We start from the raw sequence: 23,866 nt of genomic DNA on the forward strand, positions 1-23,866 counted from the left end.
ACAAAGCAAGTAGCTGTGAATTAAATGGAGAGTATTTAGACTAGGTAAGCATCAATGTTTTGAGTTCATATTCATTTCTTTAAACCTTTTTTAAAATGTTTTATTTATTTTTGAGAGAGCACAAGTGGGGGAGGGGCAGAGAGACAGAAGGACAGAGGATCCGAAGCGGGCTCCACACTGATAGCAGTGAGCCCAATATGTGGCTTGAACTCAGTGAACTGCGAGATCATGACCTGAGCCAAAGTCAGATGCTCAACCAACTAAGCCACCCTAAGTGCCCCATATTCATTTGTCTTAAAGGATCACGGTGCTCCTGAAGGAATGAGTAGCCTTTGACCACCTTCCCTCTTTCAAACCTCATGAAGTTAGGTGAGTGAGGCTGAGCAGGCCTTTCTCCTGTCAAACACAACCTCCTAACACACAGAGGAGCTAAGTGAGCAGCAGACAATTAGGATACTGAGAACTTTTGCCTGCGTCGCGCAAAGGGCCCAGACAAAGAACAGTGAAAGGACTCTGGGCTTCAGGCAGAGCAGGCTCAGCCATTGTTGCTGAGCTGGGAAGCCAAGCATTTCTCAAGCTCTCTCAGCACCCTCCTCCACCACTCAGAGGTTCCTTGTCCGCTTCTCCAAACTCTTTACTAGTCAGGGCTCAGCTTCCCTACCCTGAGGCAAACCAGCTGTTCTCTTCTCCAACCTATCTCCTCTACCCCACGAAGGAATAGATTGCTTTCTGTGTATTAATCACCTGAAAGCAGATGGGAACCAATCGGAAGACCATTCTGAGCAGTTCGGGCATGAGTGTTAAACAATCAGTGAATTTTTTCAAACTCCAGGAAATCAATTTAGAGGGATACAGCTGGCATTAAAAAAATTAACTCTGGTGGAAGAAAACAGATGAGAAAACAGCATATTGCATTATGACTCAATCACACACATATACATTATCTGTAAGAAAAATTTCAAGAAGCAATGCTTACCCTTCCAGTGGGCATATACAGGTGTGAAGTCATAAATGTATGTTGAGGCCATGGAAATTCAGTTGGATCACGGGCTTTATGAAGTATGAAAGAGGGAAAAGAAACTGGGGAGCTAGCATGGGAGAAGATTATGAAATGCCTCACATGTCAAACTAAAGAACTGGGTTTTATTCTAGAAACAGTGGAAAACCATCAAAGTTTGAAGTGAAAAGATGTATGGATGGTCAAATTTGTAGAGTACAGAGAAAGAACTAGAGAGGAAAAAGATTAAAAGTAGAGAAGGTAGGAGGCTGTTAAAATAGTCCAGGAAAGAAGGTGACTGATAAACCAGAATACTTGGGAGTTTTACTAAAAGAGATTTAGGAAGTAAAACTGCTACAACTCAGTGACTATGTGAAGGAAGGAGAAAAAGGCACCAAAAATGGTGCCTAGCTAAGTGCAGTGTGGCATCCTGAACTGTATTCCAGAACAGAAAAAGGACATTCATGGGAAAATGGGTAAAATCTGAATAAAAGTCAGAGCTAATACTAATGTACTAATCAATATTGGTTTTAGTTTTTGACAAATGCACAGTGGCTATGTAAGATGTTAACCTAAGGGGGAGCCAGGGGAGAGGTATAAGGAAACATTGCATTATCTTGTGCAATTTTGTATAAAACCAAATTTATTCTAAATTAAGTTTCTTAAAAATAAATGATGCCAGGGTGCCTGGCTGGCTCAGTCGGTAGAGCATCTGATGCTAGCGGTGAGATGCTTAGGAATAAGTTGATCTGGGGCTCAGAAAAGAGATATGGATTGGAGAAAGGAGACTGGGAGTTAGGGTAGGCTGGTGGACTTACCCAGCTTGCCCTGGGGACACTTCAAAGACAGAGAACCATTTCATTCCTGGTGACGCATGGATGCAGAATAACAAGTTTATTCCTGGTGAGCAGTGGATGCAGTATCACAATGATTATATACTTACCGCATACCAGGCCCTGTTCAAAACGCTTCACATTACCTCATGGAATCCTCCTAACTATCCCCCATGGAATAGGTACAATTTTGACCATTTCACAGATGGGAAAACCATGAAGCAGGACTCCTAAATTTTAGTACGGATACTCAACTGGGGCAAGCATCAGAATCACCTGTGGAGCTCTAAAAATAGATGCCTTAGAAAAAGACCCAGAAATCCAGCCAAAAGCCAAAACCTATGCATATTCATAGTGGTAGTAGAGGTTGAACCAGCTGTGGTGATATGAATCTCTTTTCCCCCATTTACCCAATGATTAAATTTCTTCTTATGGTTTAAACATCTACCACAGGTGTCTCACAAAGTATATGACATTCTAATCTGATGTTAACACAATAGTTAGTACAAAGGTTCTGAATGTAGGTAGTATCTTAGAGAGATGGTATTTTACTTCAGATAAACAAAAGAATTATCTGTATATGGTATTAAGAGTAGCATAGAACTGGATAAAGTAGGGCTCATCTTAGTTTAAGACCAAATGGGGTTTAGGGGTACCTGGGTGGCTCAGTTGGTTAAGCATCCCACTGGCTCAGGTCATGATCTCCCGGTTTGTGAGTTCGAGCCCTGTGTCAGGTTCTGTGCTGACAGCTCAGAGCCTGGAGACTGCTTTGGATTCTGTGTCTCCCTCTCTCTCTGCCCCTGCCCCACTTGCACTCTGTCTCTCTCTTTCTCAAAAGTAAAACGAGACATTAAAAAAAAAAAAAGACTAAGTGTGTTAACTGGACCAGCAGCAGCAGCAGCAGCATCAATTGGAAATGTTAGAATGCAGAATCTCAGGCCATACCCCAAACATGTAGAAGCTACAGGGGTAGGACCCAGCAAGCTGTGTATCAATAAGCCCTCCAGGGAATTGAGATTCATGCTTAAGCTTGAGGACCACGCTCTAAAGAAACTTCCATCCAACCATTCTCTATCATGGTTGAAGACACAAATTACTTAGGAAGCTTTAAAAAATATTCCTATGTCTAGGCCCCAAACCTGCTTAGTTAGAATCTGGGAGTGAGTGCAGCCTAATCATGTATAAAAAAGAAAACTCCCCGGGATGATTCTGATACATACATCCAGTTAAGAACCATCATTTTAGTGGCACTGATCAAAAAACATTTACATTATTCATTCCCAAAAAGCTAGATTAGGAAGTAATACAGGTATTTGGTTAATTAACTACAGCACATCAATTTAATAGAACATTGTCCAACTGTCAACAAGAATAAAATAGGTATATGTATACTGATATAGAACAATCTAGTATATGTTAAATTAAAAAGCAGTGGGGTGCCTGGGTGGCTCAGTCAGTTAGGCGTCCGACTTCAACTCAGGTCACAATCTCACAGTCCGTGAGTTCGAGCCCCGCGTCGGGCTCTGGGCTGATGGCTCAGAGCCTGGAGCCTGCTTCCGATTCTGTGTCTCCCTCTCTCTCTGTCCCTCCCCCGTTCATGCTCTGTCTCTCTCTGTCTCAAAAATAAATAAACGTTAAAAAATTAATTAATTAATTAAAAAGCAGTATGCAGACCATTTACAAATACTTTTAAGAGGGGTTATGTGTGTATGCGTGCACGTGCATACATGTGTGTTCGTGCTTTATACAGAAACAACCTCTATCTTAAAGGGTAGGTAAGAAATTAGTATCTGAAGTTTCCTCTGGGAAGGGAAGCAGGTGATCAAATTATAGGGACAGCAGAAACATTTTTTACTGTGTGTCTTTGTATCACTTGCATTTTTTACTAAGTGTACGTATTATGTATTCAAACTAATTTTTATTTTTTAATGTTTATTTATTTTTGAGAGAGAGAGACAGAGTGTGAGCGGAGAAGACATAGAATCTGAAACAGGCTCCAGGCTCTGAGCAGTCAGCACATAGCCCAATGCGGGGCTCGAACCCATGAACAGTGAGATCATGACCTGAGTTGAAGTTGGATGCTCAACCAACTGAGCCACCCAGTCGGCCCTCAAACTAATTTTTAAAACGTTAAGCTTAGGGGTAAAAAGAACCACTGCTTTAGGGAAATGAGACATTAGCAAGCAAGATATATGAAAGAGCTAGACGGGAAAGAAGCTAGGCAGTGAAACAGAACGTGGGCTATCAACTAAACGGACAATTAGAGCATTAATGAAGGGAAAGGGGCAGAAGGAAAGACAGTCCCAGCAAAAAGTCCAATGCAGATAATCCTTTCTCCATTTCTGTCCTGAAGTGATGATAGGTAAATGGAGACTCAAAACAGACAGCTCAATGTATCCAGATTCAGCTTTATTCTGAATTAACCATCTATCAAGGATGCACGTCAAAAGAGTAGAAAAAGACGAAGGAGCCCATCAAAAAAAGTTCCCTGGCAAGTTGGAGGGAAGGCATGAGGTTAGGAGCCCTGTTTAGGAAAGGAAATGTTGTCCAGGTCATGGATGCCATTTTTGTCAATGATTCGAACACTGAAGGTTGGCAGATTCAGGATGAAGCGTTTCTGGAGCTGCAGACAGAGATGAAGAAAATCAGTCAAAAAGTATTTACTGAGCACTAACTATGGGCCAGGCTCTCTTCGAGGGCACTGGGCATACAAGCAGATAAAAAATCCTTGCTTTTGTGGAGCTTATATTGTACTGGGGCAGTCAGTACTCAGACACTGAAGAAACCCCAAACTGCAGCTGGAGGCTGGAAGGTGGTGAGGGAGGACTGACAGATGCAGCTGGAAGCTTGTCTCTGGTCAGTCAGCTGATGAAAGAGTAAGAAAATCCAAAGCTCTATTCCCCACAGTCTGCTACCAATCAGTCTGGTAAACACAGACTTCTTTCTAAAAATGTCTCAAGGTCATCAGCCTACAAAGAGTGATTGCTCTAGGAATAAGCTTTGGACCAAAGCAATGTATTCCTATGTCCCAAGAATTTACTCCAGTCACCATAGCCCCACCCACTGACATTATAAGGACTGACTGTGTGACTCTATCTGTGTGTGTGTGTGTGTGTGTGTAGCCACAGGAATGGTGGAAGGGTGTTGGAAGAACTGCTCTTGGAACAACCCTACTTCCAACTCCTGCAGTCCAAGCTGACCTGTGATTAAAATAACACCTCCGCACTCTCATTAAGACTCCCTGCTTGAGAGGCTGTTCCAAGCAAGCAGTGCTCTATTGTGCATGGAAGCAGACAGCCCCACTAACCTGGCTGGTGATTATAGAGGAAGACGGCTGGAGGAAATCTTGGCTTCTGTGGCCACCCTTCCTGGACACCTCACTTAGTCTCCAGAGGGAAGGCACAAAGCTCTCTACTTGCTCCCTTAGAAGCATATCCCAGAAATGTCCACCTCCCCAGGCCCAAGCCCTCCCTCCTGTGATATTTCCCATCTCCTTTACAGCTGAGGACTGGGCATCAAAAACCCGTTCCATTTCCAGAGTCTCCTCTGGCTGATGACTCCTACATCCAAAACAAGCTCTAAAATCAAGAAAAGGTGGCAAGAAATATGGGTTTCTAAAATGATCATGTTTAGGGTCCATAGTGAATAAAGTCTCAAAGCCCTTGATATGCCAGTGGCTTCTCCCTGACACCCCCTGTAACACTTAGGACTGCTGGACTAATATGGTCTCTTAGCTGGATGGCTAAGCAAAGTACATGAGTTTGTCCTCAGTTTCTGCTTTGTAAAGGGGATTTGCAAACATGAGGAAGAAGGGGGACACTGTGGACTGAAGAAGACAGCGTTGTATAAGAGGCAAATTGACATTATGCTCAGTGCTCCCACTTGCTCTCACCCACCTGCTCTCTCCTAGACCACAAATTCAAATTCATCCTTAGGCCACAAGAACAGTAAAAGAATTTAAAAGCCTAAGGGAGCTGCTTTCTCTTCCTCCTCATCCTCCATACATAACCCGAAGCCTTAGACTCTTAGCAGCAGTATTAATGGGCGGGGTCCACGTTCCTGGCCTCATAAACTAAAGGCTACTCTCCTCTTCTGCTTAAAGCTTCCCAGTTGCTTTCTATGGCCTCCTGAATTCTCAGGGAAGCCTTTCTCTCCAGAACTAATGGACTGTTAAGAGAGCAGGCACAGGGCACCTGGGTGGCTCAGTTGCTTAAGTGTCTGACTTCGGCTCAGGTCATGATCTCACGGTTTGTGGGTTAGAGCCCCACATCGGGTTCTGTACTGACAGCTCAGAGCCTGGAGCCTGTTTCAGGTTCTGTGTCTCCCTCTCTTTCTGCCCCTCCCCCACTTGGCACTGTCTCAAAAATAAACATTAAAAATAAAAATTTTTTTAAAAAGAAAGCAGACACCTGGGGTATGGCAACCCCAGGTGACACAAATACAGCAGGTATTAACTCTAAGATAGTTCTTTTATTTTTTTTAACTTTTATTATTTATCTTTGAGAGAGAGAGAAACAGACACAGCAGGAGCAGGGGAGGGGCAGAGAGAGAGACACACACAGAATCCAAAGCAGGCTCCAGGCTCTGAGCTGTCAGGACAGAGCCCAACACAGAGCTCGAACCCACGAACCGTGAGATCATGATCTGAGCTGAAGTCGGACACTTAACCAACTGAAGCGTCCCTAAGGTAGTAGTAGTTCTTAAAATATGACCCAGTTACCGCCTGCAGCAAAATCACCTGGGACTGCTAATCAAATACTCAGACTCTACGCCAGAACAACTGAATCAGAATCAGTGGTGGGAATGGGAGTAGGGTAGTCACGAATCTGCTTAAAAACAAAAATAAAAACAAAACAAACAATCAAAAAAACAGTTCCCAAGATGATTCTTATACATGCCAAATTCTGAAAATCACTAGGTTGGATGAGCCAAAAAAAGATAACTAAATTGTAAAATTGACATTGATGGGAGGTAACCCATGAGAGTTTGTTACCCACCAAACTCTATCCCTGGTAGCAACTTCACATCTGGTTAGTGTGTATTTATTACACCTTCTGGCAAAGATCAGGGAAAAACTGCAACCAAGGAATGAACAATATTGGCAAACAGAGATAAACATTCCTTTCAGGGTCCTGTGGGAACTACTCACCTCCTCTAGACATTTCCTAAGAAGCTCCACTGCCCTCTCACGAGAGATAGCTGAAAGAGAACACAGAGGCCACATATTCAAGGAGTTGCCATCAAGTCCAACTCTCTGCCACAACTTTTAAGTTTCAAATTTCTTCAGGTCAGCATGCCACACAAACGGAAAAGGCAAAAAAATACCTAGCCTTCTAGCTTGCAACAAACTTATTCCATATGCAGTGGAGGATGCCCCAGACCCAGTGCTCCGGCAGCCACAAGCCATTGCAAATTGATTTGCTACAGAGAAGGGTAAGCATGACGGAATTCTGCCTCCCATGGCCAGGGCCTGCCTCTAGAGAAGTCCAGCGGCTTGCCTCTTTTTTATCGCCCATCCCCCTCACCCCTACCCACCCCACCCTTTTAGACTAGGGCTTAAATCGGTTCCATCTGCCCTAGCCAGCTGCAAATCAGGGCAAGGGAGGACAGGCCAGAGTTTTAGCCTCACTTTCCCAGCTGGGTCTCAGTTTAACAATGGAAAGAGAATTCATGGGATAGGGCTGAGACTCTCATAAAACAGGAGCCAAAGGAACTGTCCACAGGCATGGCAAACTGGGATGACATATTATGCAGTTAGGCTTCAAGGGTGGTTAGTGGTGATTTTGGTGGGCAAGTCAGCTGTATTACTGACAGATGCCAAATCAAGAAACAGTCATTAGGAGGCCAGGCTAATGCTTTTCAGGATGTGGCCTGGAGCTCTGGCATGGCTAAGGTTGAGTGAGAGGGCAGCACCAAAAAAAAGAGTAAAGAAGCCAGATTTTTACTGTACTGATAGGGAAGAATGGAATTTAAGGAGAGGAATGGCTATCTGGGCTGCATCTATAGCCTAGAAAAGTGAAGAATCCCAAGTGCCTATTGCTCACAGTGACTAAAGTCAAGGTTGGGATTGGAGTCAGAAGATAGAATGTAGCACAAAAGCATCCCTGTGCTGGAAGCTTTGCCAAGCTAACAGTTTACTGACAAGTCGAGAGCCAGCTCTTTCTCACAGGAGGGGCAGCCAGCAGCTGATAAAGAACCAAGCGAAGGGCCAAGGCTTGTGGCCTTAAAAGCTTTGATGTTTAAGCAAAGAAATCTTCCATTGTCATTCTGGGGACCTGTTCATCCTCACAAACTCAAACATGCAAACCACTTTGCTTATTTGCTCATTCTTTATAGCTGAGATGCTAATAAGCATCTAGGCTGGGCAAAATGAATTAAAAAACTGAACTTTTGTAACTGAAAAATTAATTTTACTCACTACTGTAGCACCCTTTTAAACAAAACAAAACCCAGCTCTGGACATATGCAGTATCTCCTTCTGTCTGGTAAAAGAAGGACTTTTATTAGCTTTTCAAGAACCCTACTGACCTGGAGGGAAGAGCAGCTTCCAGAAGGTACCTGGATGTGCTTCCTAGGATCCATCCTCTATTCAAGCCCTGACCACCCAACTCCAGGAGTAGTGTACAAAACCAGAAGGCAGCTCAGGACGGGACTGTATTCCCTACCTAGAGTGCTAGAACTTACTTGGAGTGTAGTATCGATCCAGGATACTAAGAGTCAGGAAGGCACCATAGCCATGGGCTGCAAAAGGGGCCTTGGCCAAGGCTGCCAGGTAGTCCATGTAGTAAAGCGCTGGACCCTCATGCTCGTCATAGCCAGCCAGGAGGAGGTTGACATGATACGGGGTCTGCAGAAGAAAGACATGGTCAAAGCAGTAGCACCAACATCTCTTTCCATGACAAATGGGATCATTCCAATTCCTGATGAATAAGAAAATAACAGCAGCTAAGTAAATCATGATGAAAGTAAAAACTGAGAGAAATCTAAAGGCCTAAGAGTGTGGTAAGAGTTTGTAAAGGGAAGTTAGCTTGTTTGAATGTAAGGGCATTGGGAGCACTTACCAGTATTCAAAAAAGCTGCTTTCTTCGTAAAGCCTGTGGACAAGAACTTGTTACAAAAGCAAAACATAGGTGCTCTTACGTCTTTTCTAACTGCTGAAACCAAAAAACACAGTTCTGAGAGTGTCAGGCCACAGACTAAAGAAAGCGGCAGCTCCAACCACATCTTCCAAAATAAACAGATTCCATCTGGGCACCTGGACCAAAATTTCAGATGGTAGACTATATGCCATAGTATTAAAGAAACAACTTGGGGGTGCAGAAGGATAGTAGGTCCCAAAAATTTAAGTCAAACCACTAAACATTTAAAAATTTTTTAAATTTTAAGTAGGCTCCACACCCACCATGGGGCTCGAACTCAAGAGTTACATGCTCTAGGGGCGCCTGGGTGGCTCAGTTGGTTAAGCGGCCGACTTGAGCTTGGTTCATGATCTCACTGTTCATGAGTTTGAGCCCCGCATCAGGCTCTGTGCTGACAGCTCAGAGCCTGGAGCCTGCTTCGGATTCTGTATCTCCCTCTCTCTGTGCCCATCTTCCTCTTTCACTGTGTCCGTCTCTCAAAAATAAATGTTAAAAAAATTAAAAAAAAAAGAATTACATGCTCTACTGACTAAGCCAGCCAGGTGCCCCTCAAATCACTAAACTTTAATGCAGACAGTAATAATGAAGTCCATAAATGCTCTAGAAGAACTGTGGAAACATAGCAACACTGGAAGAACTATAGATTTAGGTGAAACGCTAACATTTTTTCTCATATAAGAAGGCTCTCCTAAGGTAACTAAAAAGTAATTTTTATCAATGAAACAAACAAAAAGTAATTAACTGGTGTTCTTTCTTTGTATTACTGGCAAATCTAAACATGCAAGTTTCTACAAAGAACCTTTAGTAAGTCGGCCTTGATCTTCATCTCCAAATGGAAGATTATTTTTTTCTACACTAGCTGGGCCATTTACCATGTTAAATTCAGCCTGTGCACGGCCCTAGGCATCAGTGGTGAGCCTCCCATTTTACATGGCTTCCTTTTTCTCCGGAAAATGTGTTTTCCACCTTGCACTGGCCTCAGTGGGTAGTGAGCAGGCCTTGCTCAGGTTATGTGCCCATCCTTAAATTTACATATTCAATTAAATGCACATTAAATGAAACTGAATACATTTATGCACCCTTTTAAAGTAATAAAGCGAGTGTATAAAGCATAAAGTAATAACAGCTAGTGGTCCTAAAAGTGACACCTTACATTCTTTGGACAATGATTAACATGGACACCTGGAAGCTTGAAGAAGTTCATGTTAGAAGAACACATGAAAATATTATATACTAACTTAGAATTCTAAGCCAGTTGTCCTAAATAACATTTCCTAAAGATTACAGTGTAGCCCTAAACTGCAAACAAGTTTCTGCCTTGGGTGGATGGTGGATAGTCTGAGAGAAGTAAGAACTGACCAGCAGTAGTCAAGTCTTCTGAGAAAATAATTACGTGCTTGTCACATTTCCCAGTGGGTAGTGTGCTACACTCTGCCAGGCTCTGGAACTCTCTGCCACATTCTGCAACTACATTCTTAGTAAGTCTGACCTTAGGCAAGACACTTAACCCCTATGAGTTTCTGTTTCCTTATGTGTAAAACTGGGTCAACTGGGTCAACTAATCCTTCCCTTTTCTATCTTCTGGGGAGTACGGTGAGAAAAAAATAATAGAGGTGAGGCATCCCAAACTCTGGAAGAAAAGATGCTGCCTACATTTCGTAGCATATTAGCTATACCCCAATCTCCTTTCAATAGCATGCCACTTTAAACAACAAAAACTAAACTGTTTAAATTAGCTAAAGATAAAACATGTATATATATCTAATAGATTTTTTTCTAGTAAAAATTTTTTTAAGTGTGAAAAACATACTGTAAAATCAGGCAGACACAGAATACCTTCATGTTCTTATGGTTAGAATTAGAATCTCAAAGAGGAAGCAGAGGGGCGCCTGGGTGGCTCAGTCGGTAAAGCGTCTGACTTCAGCTCAGGTCATGATCTCACAGACCGTAAGTTCGAGCACCACGTCGGCCTCTGTGCTGACAGCTCAGAGCCTGGAGCCTGCTTCAAATTCTGTGTCTCCCTCTCTCTCTGCCCCTCCCCTGCTCATGCTCTGTCTCTCTCTGTCTCAAAAATAAATAGAAATATTAAAAAAAAGGGGCGCCTGGGTGGCGCAGTTGGTTAAGCATCTGACTTCAGCCAGGTCACGATCTCGCGGTCCGTGAGTTCGAGCCCGCGTCAGGCTCTGGGCTGATGGCTCAGAGCCTGGAGCCTGTTTCCGTTTCTGTGTCTCCCTCTCTCTCTGCCCCTCCCCCGTTCATGCTCTGTCTCTCTCTGTCCCAAAAATAAATACATGTTGAAAAAAAAAATTTTTTTAAAAATATTAAAAAAAAAAAAAAGGGGAAGCAGAGAGAAGAATGGGGGAGAGAGGAGAGAAACAGAGAGATGGCAAGGGAATTCTAACTGGTTTTCCTCCCCTAAGAGATTTCACAATATAGTCTCTTATCTATCACAAAAAAAAAAGTTCACCCTTTTGCTAAGAGGATAACTCTAAAATTCTTCGTTCACTAGCTAAAACAACCACTGTATGGTTAATCAGAACAATTTTATCAAGTTGTAACGGCAAATTAAGGATCCACTCAGATACCCAAAGAGGTCTAAGCAACAGAACCTAGATATGTTCTGTCTCTAATGAGGATCTTGCTATACTATGAGATTACACTGTGTTTAAAACAATGTGATTTTAAAAGCCACCACCAAAAGATTTTACATGAAACTATGTCAACAGAACTTCAAAAGCAAATGGTATTCCTTAATTGGTCTATATAATATCATTTATTCATGCTTAAGCATCTGATACACACACTCATCAAAGTTGGTATTCAGAAGCTACAACACGTGGTAGAGAAGATAACTCACAAATTATTGTGTGACTTCGAATTACCAACTTCTGCAAGTGTGAGATGCTTAAGCATAAATAAATGGTGTTAGCTAGACTAATTAAATCAATACATCTGTGTAACAACTTGCAGTTTCTGAAATTCTTCCTACAATACTCCATCAAAGATCTCTGGCTTACACTAGTCTTTTTTTTGTTTTGTTTTTTTAAGTTTATTTATTTATTTTGAGAGAGACAGAGAAAGAGAGAACAAATGGGGGTGGGGAGGGGAGGGAGAGAGGGAGAGAGGGAAAAAGGGAGAGGGGGAGAGGGAGAGAGAGAGAGAGAGAGAGAGAAGGAGAGAGAATCCCAAGTAGGCCCTCCACTGTCAGCTCAGAGCCAAACACGAAGCTCAAACCCACGAACTGTGAGATCATGACCTGAGTCGAAACCAAGAGTCAGAAGCTTAACCGACTGAGCCACCCAGATGCCCCTTACACTAGTGTTTTAAAATTTCAAATTAAGTCTTATTTATTGTTACTCTTGTGCCTCTAAGAATCACAGTGTTCAATTCAAAGTGACAAAGCCATAGTTATGAGTTTCTTGACTGTTATTGTCCCTCATATTCTTGATTCCTTACTGTATTCCTGAAATGAGACAAATTCCAAGCCCCTCAATTTTGTGTTATTCTGACAGTATACACACGTGTGACTGCTGGTAGTATGCTTAGAAAAATACTTATGTGTAAGCTACAGCCTACCTATTCAAATATTTATGCCAATTATAAGCTCCATGAAGGCAGGATTATGTCTGGTTTGTTCAATGATATACAAGCATATAGTATATGCTCAATAAATATGTGCTGAATGAGTAGTAATCATACCAGAAGGCATTTTATGTTTTAATTTATATGTGGCTAATGCCTAGTATGACAAGGAGATGAGGAAGATGACTAAACAAATGTCAGAAAGCGATAGGTCCTACTTCCAAGAATTCACTCAAGTTTAAATCAACTGCCAGCATCTCTCTGAATGCACATATATTGTTGCCTTTTACTAGACTCCTGGGTCCTTCTTTCCATTCCCCTGTATTATATTTCTCAATGTTTATTTCTGAGAGAGCACAAGCAGGGGAGGGGTAGAGAGAGAGGGACAGAGGATCTGAGGTGGGCTGCACACTGACTGCAGTGAGCCCGATGTGGGGCTTAAATTCAAGAACTGTGAGATCATGACCTGAGCCAAAGTCAGACGCTCAACCAAGCCACCCAGGCACCCCTCTAACCCCCTTTAGACATAGGTTGCTAAGTAAAGGAAAATTTAGGGTACAGGTCATGCATCTAGAATTGAACAAAGGGGAGAACAACAGCACAAATAAGTATTTTAGGAAGAAATGTCTGGAAAAAATGTCTGTTCGTGTCTTCTGCCCATTTCTTAACTGGATTATTTTGGGGGGTGTTTAGTTTGATAAATTCTTTATAGATTTTGGATACTAACCTTTTATCAGATATGTCATTTGCAAATATCTTCTCCGACATACAGATGACTAACAGACACATGAAAAGATGCTCAACATCACTCATCATCAGGGAAATACAAATCAAAATCACAAGGAGATACCACCTCATTCCTATCAGAATGGCGAAAATTAACATAGGAAACAATAGATGTTGGCCAGGATGTGGAGAAAAGGGATCCCTCTTATGATGTTGGTGGGAATACAAACTGGTGTAGCCACTCTGGAAAACAGTATGGAGGTTGCTCAAAAGTTAAAAACAGAACTACCCTTGGAGCGCCTGGGTGGTTCAGTTGGTTAAGTGTCTGACTTTGGCTCAGGTCATGATCTCACGATTCATGGGTTCGAGCCCCGTGTTGGGCTCTGTGCTGACAGGTCAGAGCCTGGAGCCTGCTTCAGATTCTGTGTTTCCCTCTCTCTCTGCCCCTCCCCCACTCTTGCTCTGTCTCTCTCTCTTTCAAAAATAAATAAACATTAATTTAAAGAAAAAAGAAAAAACGAAAAAACAGAACATTGCTACAACCCAGTATTTGCACTACTAGGTATTTACCCAAAGGATACAAAAATATACAGATTCAGAGGGGCACATGCACCCTGATGTTTATAGCAGCATTATCAACAATAGCCAAACTATGGAAAGAGCCCAAATGTCCAAACTAATGAATGGATATGGGGCGCCTGGGTGGCTCAGTTGGTTAAGCATCTGACTTCAGCTCAGGTCATGATCTCACAGTTTGTGGGTTGGAGCCCCACATCAGGCTCTGTGCTGACAGCTCAGAGCCTGAAGCCTGCTTCAGATTCTCATTCTCTTTCTCTCTCCCACTCCCCTGCTTGCTCTCCCTCTCAAAAATAAATAAACATTAAAAAAAAAAAAAACTAAAAAGATTAAAAAAATAAAAAAAAGAACTGATGAATGGATAAAGAGGATGTGCTGTGTGTGTGTGTATACACATACATACGATGGAATGTTACTCAGCCATCAAAAAGAATGAAATCTTGTCGTTTGCAACCACGTGGATGGAGCTAGAATGTATTATGCTAAGTGAAATCAGAGAAAGACAAATATATGATTTCACTCATATGTGGAATTTAAGAAACAAAACAAATGAACATAGGGGAAGGAAAAAAAAGAGACGGAAGAAAACCATAAGAGATTCTTAACTATAGAGAACAAACTGAGGATTCATGGAGGGAGTAGGTGGGGGATGGGCTAAATGGATGATGGGTATTAAGGAGGGTAGTTGCTGGGATGAGCACTGGGTGTTATATGTAAGTGACGAATCACTAAATTCTACTAATTTTGTAGAATTAATTTTGTCATATATGTTTGTATACTGTACAAAAATTTGTAGAAACTAATTTTGTCATATATGTTAACTAATCAGAATTTAAATAAAAACTTAAAAGAAAGAAATAGCTTTGGTAAACTGTACAGTTAGACCTGAGTTCAAAACCTGTCTTATCAATGTGTGGCTTTAGAAAAGTTAGTCACTTAACTTCTCTGAATTTTAGTGTTCTTATTGAAAACACGGGCTAATACCTACACAAAAGGGATACGGTGAAGATTCAAAGAGACAATGCATATGAACAATAAGCAGAGTGCCTAAAACACAGTAAAGCCTCGATAAATACTAAAATTACTACTAGAGGGGCGCCTGGGTGGCTCAGTCGGTTGAGCGTCCGACTTCGGCTCAGGTCATGATCTCGCGGTCCGTGAGTTCGAGCCCCGCGTCGGGCTCTGTGCTGACAGCTCAGAGCCTGGAGCCTGTTTCAGATTCTGTGTCTCCCTCTCTCTGACCCTCCCCTGTTCATGCTCTGTCTCTCCCTGTCTCAAAAATAAAACGTTAAAAAAATTTTTTAATAAATAAATAAATAAATAAATAAAATTACTACTAGAGACACACAATCATCTATGAAGTTCACAATGCCTATGAAATAGACACTGCAAGTACTCAGGAGAAGCCCACCTACTCCTAACACTGAAATACAAGTCCTCATAATGTCTTCATAAAGGGACATGGAAGGATGTTAATAAAAATTGCCTAGCACACTGGCTGACACACACAAATGCGGTAAATGACAGTTTCCTCCTCTCCCCTTCCCAGACTCTTTCAGAAGCCCCAAGTCAGAAGGTGATAATGATTGTATTCACTCTCAAAGACATTCATAAGCATCTTCCCTTCAAGCATATCCACTTCGCATTCAACCTACCCTCACCTATCTTGAGACTGACACAGGCCTGGAGACATAGACATATATAGATTTTCTGGAAGCCTGAAAAAACAAAAACAAAAACAAACCCTACATCCACTCTTGAAGAGTAAGTACCATTTAATAATTTATTAAGTACTTTCGTGCTGTTTCTGCCACTACAGATATGTCCACTTGAGTGCCAAGTCTCACTTTCTAGCTACTTTTTCATTAGTTCCCTTCTATCCTATGAGCAGCATTACATGTGAGGATCTGTCAATTATTCCAGGGAAATGGGAACACTAATCAATCATGACAGATTTGCCAGGAAACCTCTATGCTTTACAAAGTAATCCTTGTTCTGTGCATGATATAATCTAGTCTTTGGTTGTCTCCACTATTCTAATTATTTAGATAGCAAATCTAGGTAATAAAACAAAGTTATGAGGTCCCCAAGGAACTGGCATCCTTCGCAACAAAGGATAGGATTGAGTATTATATACATTTTGAACCTAAACATCCAGATGACCAGTAAATGATCCAAACATTTAGATGAGACACTCCCTGCACAATAATAGCCTTGAGGATCACCATCAACGGTTTACAGTACAAACACCAAAATACTTTAAAGTTGTATTTAATTGATAGACAAAGAAAAAATTTTAAGTGAACCATCCTGGGAACTCAAAATGAATTTTAGCTTCTAAAAAAAGGTACCACTGGGGCGCCTGGGTGGCTTAGTCTGTTAAGCATCAGACTTCGGCTTGGGTCATGATCTCATGGTTCGTAGGTTCGGGACCCACATCTGGCTCTGTGCTGACAGCTCAGAGCCTGGAGCCTGCTTCTGATTCTGTCTCCCTCTGTCTCTACCCCTCCCCAGCTCACACTCTGTCTCTCTCTCTCAAAAATAAATAAATGTTAATAAAAAAAAATTTTTTTTAACTAAAAAAAGGTACCACCAAAATTTTGCCTCTTTTTACAAGTGGGAAAAAAAACACCACCACACAAATGTGGTATCTTTTCTTCCCTTAAAAATACGTGATACAAGCTTATTTTATTTTTTAATGTTTATTTACTTCTGAGAGACAGAGACAGAGAGAGAGAGAGAGAGAGAGAGAGAGAGAATATGAGCAGGGGAGGGGCAGAGAACAAGAAAGACACAGAATCCTAAGCAGTCTCCAGGCTCCACACTGTCAGCGCAGAGCCTGATGCAGGGCTTGAACCCATGAACCACGAGATCATGACCTGAGCCAAAGTCAGACACTTAACTGACTGAGCCACCCAGATGCCCAGATATAAGTTTATTTAAAAAAATTTTTTAATGTTTTTATTTATTTTTGAGACAGAGAGAGACAGAGCATGAGCAGGGGAGGGGCAGAGAGAAAGGGAGACACAGAATCCAAAGCAGGCTCCAGGCTCTGAGCTGTCACAGAGCCTGACGCGGGGCTCAAACTCACGGACTGTGAGATCATGACCTGAGCTGAAGTCAGACACTCAACCGACTGAGCCACCCAGGTGCCCCTATAAGTTTATTTTAAAGTGGAGGAAAAAAAAAAAATGGAGAGCTTTAGGAGTGTCTGGGTGGCTCAGCCCATGGAGCGTCTGACTCTAGACTTCGGCCCAGGTCATGATCATGGTTTGTGGGATAGAGCCTCAAGTCAGGCTCTGTGCTGGCAGCGTGGGGCCTGCTTGGGATTCTCTCTCACTCTCTCTGCTGCTCCCCTGTTCATGCTCACTCACTCTCTCTCTCAAAATAAATAAATAAACTTTAAAAATAAAGTGGAAAGCTCTCAGTCATTTTGAAATTTCTTCATCTACACAACAGGGATAATAACAGCATCCATCATTACAGGGTTATAGAAGGTTTAAATAAATAAATGTAAAGTGCTTAATGCAAATACCTGTTAATAATAGTAATACAGATTAGTTATTATCATCACCACCACCACTGTCACTTTTATGATCTGACCGCATTAACAGATCTGACCAGATAATATCAAGATGTCCCACAAAGAACAAACAGCCAATCAAATCATCCCTCTTTTTTTTTTTTATAGTCAAAAGTGATAAAATTTAAGCAAGGAAATTAGCCAATAACCACACCTCTTATACACTTCTCCCTGAGACTGAAATGGACTTCCTAAGTACCTGAGCCCTGCAGAACTGAGCTATTTCACTTTGTGCATTTGGGAGTGGGGGGTGTGCATGGTACACACAGGCAAACTTTCCTCAAGTTAGGTGGAATATTTCCCTCCCTCCAACTCTTGTGCATACAACTCCTTGTATATTCTCTCTCTCATGAAAAAGAAACACTGTAGTGATTACGAAGAGTGTGAAATTCCATAAATTTTACAGCTAAAGAGAACAGTTGTGATAAATACACTGAAACAACAAAATCAGCGACGAAGAGTCTGGGCGGTGACAAGCAGCGGTGTGACATCTGGCGGAAACCAAAGTCACAGCAAGGGGGAGAGAGGTGGGCGTGAGGAAGCATCCTGCCGAGCGTGGACACAGAAAAAGAGAGGAACTGACAGTCTTCCTTTGGAGCCAGGCCAGCCTTTGCCACCTCTAATTGAATAGGACGATGTCGATAGGAGTGAGGTGCTTTGGAGGTGGGGTTTCTTTTGCGTTGTGCTGTACCTTGGAACTTTAAGCAGTGTGTGAAGCATACTTCCATTCCTGGATTAATCTGGAAGGAGATATAGAACCACCAATGGGACAAAGGAGTCTGTTTAGTGATGACAGTGTTTTAATAAATAGACTTCTAAATACACTAAACAGAGACTGGGCTTTGAAGGGACAGTGCATGCTATTTCTTTTAGCCCAGTTGATTGTCAAAGCTCCCTAAAATCCCATCTTTGGCACTGAGAGTACAGTTTATAGACTTAGAAGAAAAGTTCGACTAGCTTGTCTAACATCCCTTTTACAAATGTGGGGACTCAAGTTCAAAGAAGGGACAGTGATGTGCCCCTAAGTCACATGGCTAATTAGTGTCAGGACCAGAATTTAGACTTCTGATTCCATTGTGTGTTTTTCTAGGAAACCATGCTGCCTCCACAAAATGGAAATTAGTGTGACAATATAACTCAATATGTAAATGTCAGTTTCACACTCAAATATTTCAGATTATACTATTTTGCATACCAGTATCTATTGTTCTCTATTTCATGTATCACATCTTACATAACCTATAATACTTTAAGTTTTAAAAGGGCAAATTCAATGTCAGACCATATGACTCCTCTAAACCATCTACAAATATATAAAACATGTGGTAAGTACTCAATAAATAGCAGTTATGGTATTGGTATCTGTTTATCTGACAAACACATACCAATATCATAACTGCTTTGCCAATGCCCAATTTTGCAAATTCATTAATAAACACAATGGATCAGTTTATTATTTTCTTATACTGGTACTCTGAACACTGAATCAGAAGTTTATTTCCAATAATCAACAGAATTCACTAGCTATCTGCTTTGCATGGTTTGATGGTATAATTTTAAAATTTCAATGTCACTTTTGCCATTTTAATTAAAGAAGGACTTGGTAGGGGAACCTGGATGGACCAGTTCATTGAGCGTCCGACTTCGGCTCAGGTCATGATCTCTTGGTTCATGGGTTTGAGCCCTGTGTCGGGCTCTGTGCTGACAGCTCAGAGCCTAGAGCCTGCTTTGGATTCTGTCTCCTTCTCTCTCTCTGCCCCTCCCCCACTCTGTCTCTCAAAAATAAAACAAACATTAAAATTTAAAAAAGAAGAAGAGGAAGAAGAAGGACTTTGTACCTATATTGGAATTGCAATGTTTGCTATATTGAACACTTCAGAAAAAACCTCTAAGATTTCAACAACTTCCAATAGTCTTCACAACCTATGTAACTTTTCTAGCTCTAGAAGATTGTGACTCTATGGATAGGGCTGGAGAAGAATATCTATCCCTAGTACCTAAACAATATAGGACATATGTACTCTGGTTTTAATCCTCTCCAATACAGTCCTTCTTAAGGAAACCCATCAATCTCTCTTTCTAATAACAATGGTGATTATACCTGAAGTATAAATGTACACAATTTATAAAAGGCTTCAACCAAATCCTGCAAGAACTAGACTAGACACATAGGATAGTTATGAAATGGGCAGATACCCCAACCAACTTCACTTTTGCATTTGACATGTGACTTTATTTATTTATTTTTAAAGTTTCATTTATTTATTTTTGAGGGAGGGAGAGAGAATCCCAAGCAGGCTCTGCACTGTGAGCCCCAAGCCCGATGTGGCGCTCAAACCCATACACTGCGAGATCGTGGCCTGAGACAAAATCAACAGTCAGACACTTAACGGACTGAGTCACCCAGGTGTCCCTACTTTAACTCCAAAGTTACTCAGCATTTACTGTGTGAGAAGCTTTATGCCAGGTGATGAAGATGGAAGCCTAGGTCTGGAAGGAGCTCACAAGATAGATGAGTAGGAGGATTCCAGATTGAGGAAACAGCATATGTGAAGGTAAAGAAACATGGAGGAATGTGGAATATTTGGGTACTGGTGAATATGGGACATGTATACCTAATGAATTAGGTCATTTCAGCAGGAAGCAGAGGAACTGGAATGATACTGTCACTGGCTTCCTAAAGAATACAAACTTTAGCCTGTAAACCAAAGAGGAGCCAGTGAAAACCACTCCTGTTCCTCTGCTGCTCCAAGCCTTTTTCATGTCACAGGACACTGCAGAAGCAGTAGGGATGGAGAGGGAGGTATGCAACATGAAATATATTTAGAAGGGAGAAATGACAGGAATAACTAGTGGAATAGAAGGTAGGAGAAAGAGGAGTTAAGAAGGCTCTCAATAAAGGGAAAGATGATAGAGCAGATGTAAAAAACTCAATTTAGATCCCAAGCAATGAAGACCCGAGACAGTCCTTTGGCCCTGGAGCTCCAAGTGCCCCATCTGAATATGGGGATAGTACTGTTCACCCAACAGATGTCAGGAATGAAAAGTGCTCATCGGTGTTAAAGTTCCTGAAAGAAGACCTAGTGGGGCACCTGGACAGCTCAGTCGGTTAAGCGTGACTCTTGATGTTGGCTCAGGACATGATCGCACGGTTTGTGAGATCCGGCAACGTGTTGGGCTGCATGCTGTCAGTGCGGAGCCTGCTTAGGATTCTCTCTTTCCCTCTTTCTCTCTGCCCCTTCCCCTACCCATGCGCATGTACACTCTCTCAAAATAAATAAATGAACATTGTTTTAAAAAAGCCTAGTAAGTAGTAGGTGCCCAATAAATGTCAACTGAATCTGAATTCTAGGAGCAAAAAAAGTTAAATATTGTGCATATTTCAATTTTTAGCAAAACTAGATTTTAAAGTTCCCCTTCAATAATTCCAATATTTCTGTACATTTTACTTCCCTAAAGCCATTATTAACCCCAAGTTTGAACCACTCTCCTATTAAAGTTGTAATCTTATCGTAATTAGAAGTTTAGAAATTTAATGAGTTGAAATGCAGCATGGCACAGATGCCTTATTATACCAACTAGTTAACACAGTATTTGTTTTCTACATTAATTTTACTTGCTAATCAAAAATACTGCTTTCTCCCAAATAACATCAAAATAAAATTGCTGATTGTGCAATGGGAAAACCAACGCCACCACATCTGCAACAAGGCCACTTGAACTGTTTTTCATGAGCTGGCAGTTCCCAGAGAAAACTGAAGATTCCATATACCTTTAAGTCAGTTCTCAAAAATTTAAGTGCAGAAGCCAGGCTTTGTATACTACTAGGCAAATATTAAGGTGGACATGCTAAACATGCCCATGAATATCTATGAATGTTGAACATCATAGGTGATTCACCTTCCTGAGTTAATAAACCAATCTGTTGGAAAAGACTATTTAGGACTATATATGACTGTGTATGTTTCTGGATGTCCACAGCCACCAGATACAGAACACTAAGGAAATCCTGGGGAAAACGGTGTTTCAGAGCCCTTCTATTAGAACAGCCTAGGTTCAACGTAAGTTACTCTTATCTCTTCAACTGACATGGAAGATCCTCACTGGTCTCCTTGCTTCTCTCTTCTTTCCGCAAACAGGAGCCAATGGTTTAACCAAATCTCATCTGTTTGTGCTAACCCTCTCTTAGCCAACAAGCTTCCAGAGAGCCCCAGTGCTTTTAGCATAAAGCTTTTTCATCAAAATCTTCATAACAGGGACTCTCTGGTTTCAATCTTTTACCATTCCCCTAAAAACCTCAGCCATATTTAACAAACTATTCAGATTACAGATTTTATAATATATGTACATATGTAGTAAAAACTATATAAAGGTATTTATTTATATATCTTTTCAATCAATAGAGCCCTAATTTGTATATAGTATTCCACTAGTTAAAACAGGTAAAAAATTAGGAGTAGGAGGCTCAGAGTCTAAAAATCATTAGAAAACCCCTGTCTGACTTAACACATTCTCTCACACTTGTCTTTTGGTTTGTGCTTCTGGTTTTCCTTTTGGCTTCACCTCTGCCTTTAATGACAGCCAGTCCTTTCAGGCTCAGGTTAGGTTCTGTTCCCAGAGCACCTATCTATCTGTATGGCGACTGTGGCACTTGTCACCCTGCAGTGCAAGTTCTCCATCTAAAGGCACACACCGAGCTTTGCGTCCGTTTCCCTGGCCCCAAGGACAATGCAGGCTGCAGATGTGCTGAATGACTATCAGCACTTATGGAACTTCTCAGCTACAGAATGCACACTTTAGGAGGCATCAAAAAGGCAGCGTAGAGTTTTGGCACGTTACTTTATAAAGATTCAGAGATTATTTCCTCTCCCTTCCTTTCTTCTTTTCAATCTAATTAATCCTATTTACTCTGCTGTCCCCACTCAAAAGCAATGATAAATCTGAACTTACTCTCTTCAACTTTTAAAAAAATGTGTTATACTTTCTTGCCCTTTTACCCTTCTTATTTCCTTAAGTTTTTTTTGGTAAAATAACACATACATATAAAGGTACACAAAATATACACATACAGCTTAATGAATAAAATGAATACATGTGTAACTAGCTCCTAGGTCGAGAAACAGAACAGTCAACTCCTCCCTTCAAAGACTTCCTTCCCACTCTCCTTCATTTTAGATGACTGTTATTGGGGAGAGTACAGGAAAACCTCACAGAGTTTTTGGGATCAGCCCCTGAATTAATATCCCTGAATGATCGTGGGCCAGGGCAAAAAAGAGGCATCAAGTTGAATCACTATATTGTACACTTGAAACTAATATAACACTGTATGTTAACTATACTGGAATTAAAATTAAAAAAATAAGTTAAAATAAAGACATTAGGGGCTGTGTGGGGGGGGGAAATAAAAGAGGCATTAAGATGTCAGAGTGTATGTGTATTTGTATCTGTGAGTGTGAGGGAATGCTCACACAGGTCAGGGCACTGGTTTAAAACAATCCTAAAAGGCAGGGTAAACCCGCACTCCTAATGGTAAACATTTTCAAAGTAAAAGCATGTTTTTACTAAGCAGACACAGTACTTTGCTGCTCCTGGCTTACACCAAACCTTAATAAGAAACCACATAATTTTCAGGACATAAGTTTCAAAACAGTATGAATTTAGACCAGTTACCATCAACCCCATTGTGGGTAGGAAAGATGCTCTAAGTGAAAAATTGGCATTATGGGGTTGCACAATCCCAGCCACCCAATAAACTCATTCCATTCAACCAGAACAGGGGTTCTCTCTGCTCACAGCAGGCATCCAACAGGGTAGCACATATATGCTCTCTGAGTGAGAAAGCAACACCTTCTCACATACAACCCCCTGGAGAGAGATGGGAAGGGGGAGAGGGGAGGACTTTACACCTGCAAACTCCTAACTCTATCAGCACTAGGGCTGGGAAAAACAGCACATATTAAAAAAGGGGGTAGGAGGGGTGGGAAGGATTCCTGATAAAGCCAGTAATTTTCGAAAAAGGATATTCTTAAGCCATTTTTTCTTAGAAGATGAGTAAGTTTAATGATTCAACATCCAAGTCTTTGTCTTCCTCATGGACTTTAGTCAAGCCCGAATGACTATAAGCAAACTGCTTCAAAGTGCAGCTGTCAGAACTCTTATTCTTCTTGGTAGAAAAACACTATATGCACAAAATATATGTCATATTAATTAAGGCATCTCAACTTCAAGTATCTGTCCCTGGGCCTTTAGATAATCAAGATGACCACTAAAAATAGAACAGTGGCATCTCAAATGGGGCAGACATGAGCCACGCCCAATCCTAAGAGACTCCTGTGAGATGTGAGCTGGGATGCACATGTGTTTTGCAGTACCACTGAATATCCATCTAAATGTAGCCATATGTTTTCAGTTTTTCTGTATGTCCTATTCA

The 23,866-nt window shown here is 41.4% G+C and overlaps 1 protein-coding gene across 2 annotated transcripts in view; it reads right to left on the reverse strand.

The window, feature by feature from the left end:
• Nucleotides 1-4,218: 4,218 nt before the first annotated feature.
• PSMB2 (proteasome 20S subunit beta 2) overlaps nucleotides 4,219-23,866 on the reverse strand; it is a 33,095-nt gene continuing 13,447 nt past the window's right edge. For both annotated transcript variants that reach the window (XM_015070296.3, XM_053211309.1), the window contains exons 4-6: nucleotides 8,515-8,677; nucleotides 6,980-7,029; nucleotides 4,219-4,453 (exon numbers count right to left, since the gene is read on the reverse strand). In XM_015070296.3, coding sequence (XP_014925782.1) covers nucleotides 4,346-4,453; nucleotides 6,980-7,029; nucleotides 8,515-8,677 — 321 coding nt within the window. In that variant the 3' untranslated portion in view covers nucleotides 4,219-4,345. The remainder of the gene's footprint in view (nucleotides 4,454-6,979; nucleotides 7,030-8,514; nucleotides 8,678-23,866) is intronic.

Source organism: Acinonyx jubatus, chromosome C1, assembly GCF_027475565.1.
Source record: "Acinonyx jubatus isolate Ajub_Pintada_27869175 chromosome C1, VMU_Ajub_asm_v1.0, whole genome shotgun sequence".
NCBI classification, from domain to species: domain Eukaryota; kingdom Metazoa; phylum Chordata; class Mammalia; order Carnivora; family Felidae; genus Acinonyx; species Acinonyx jubatus.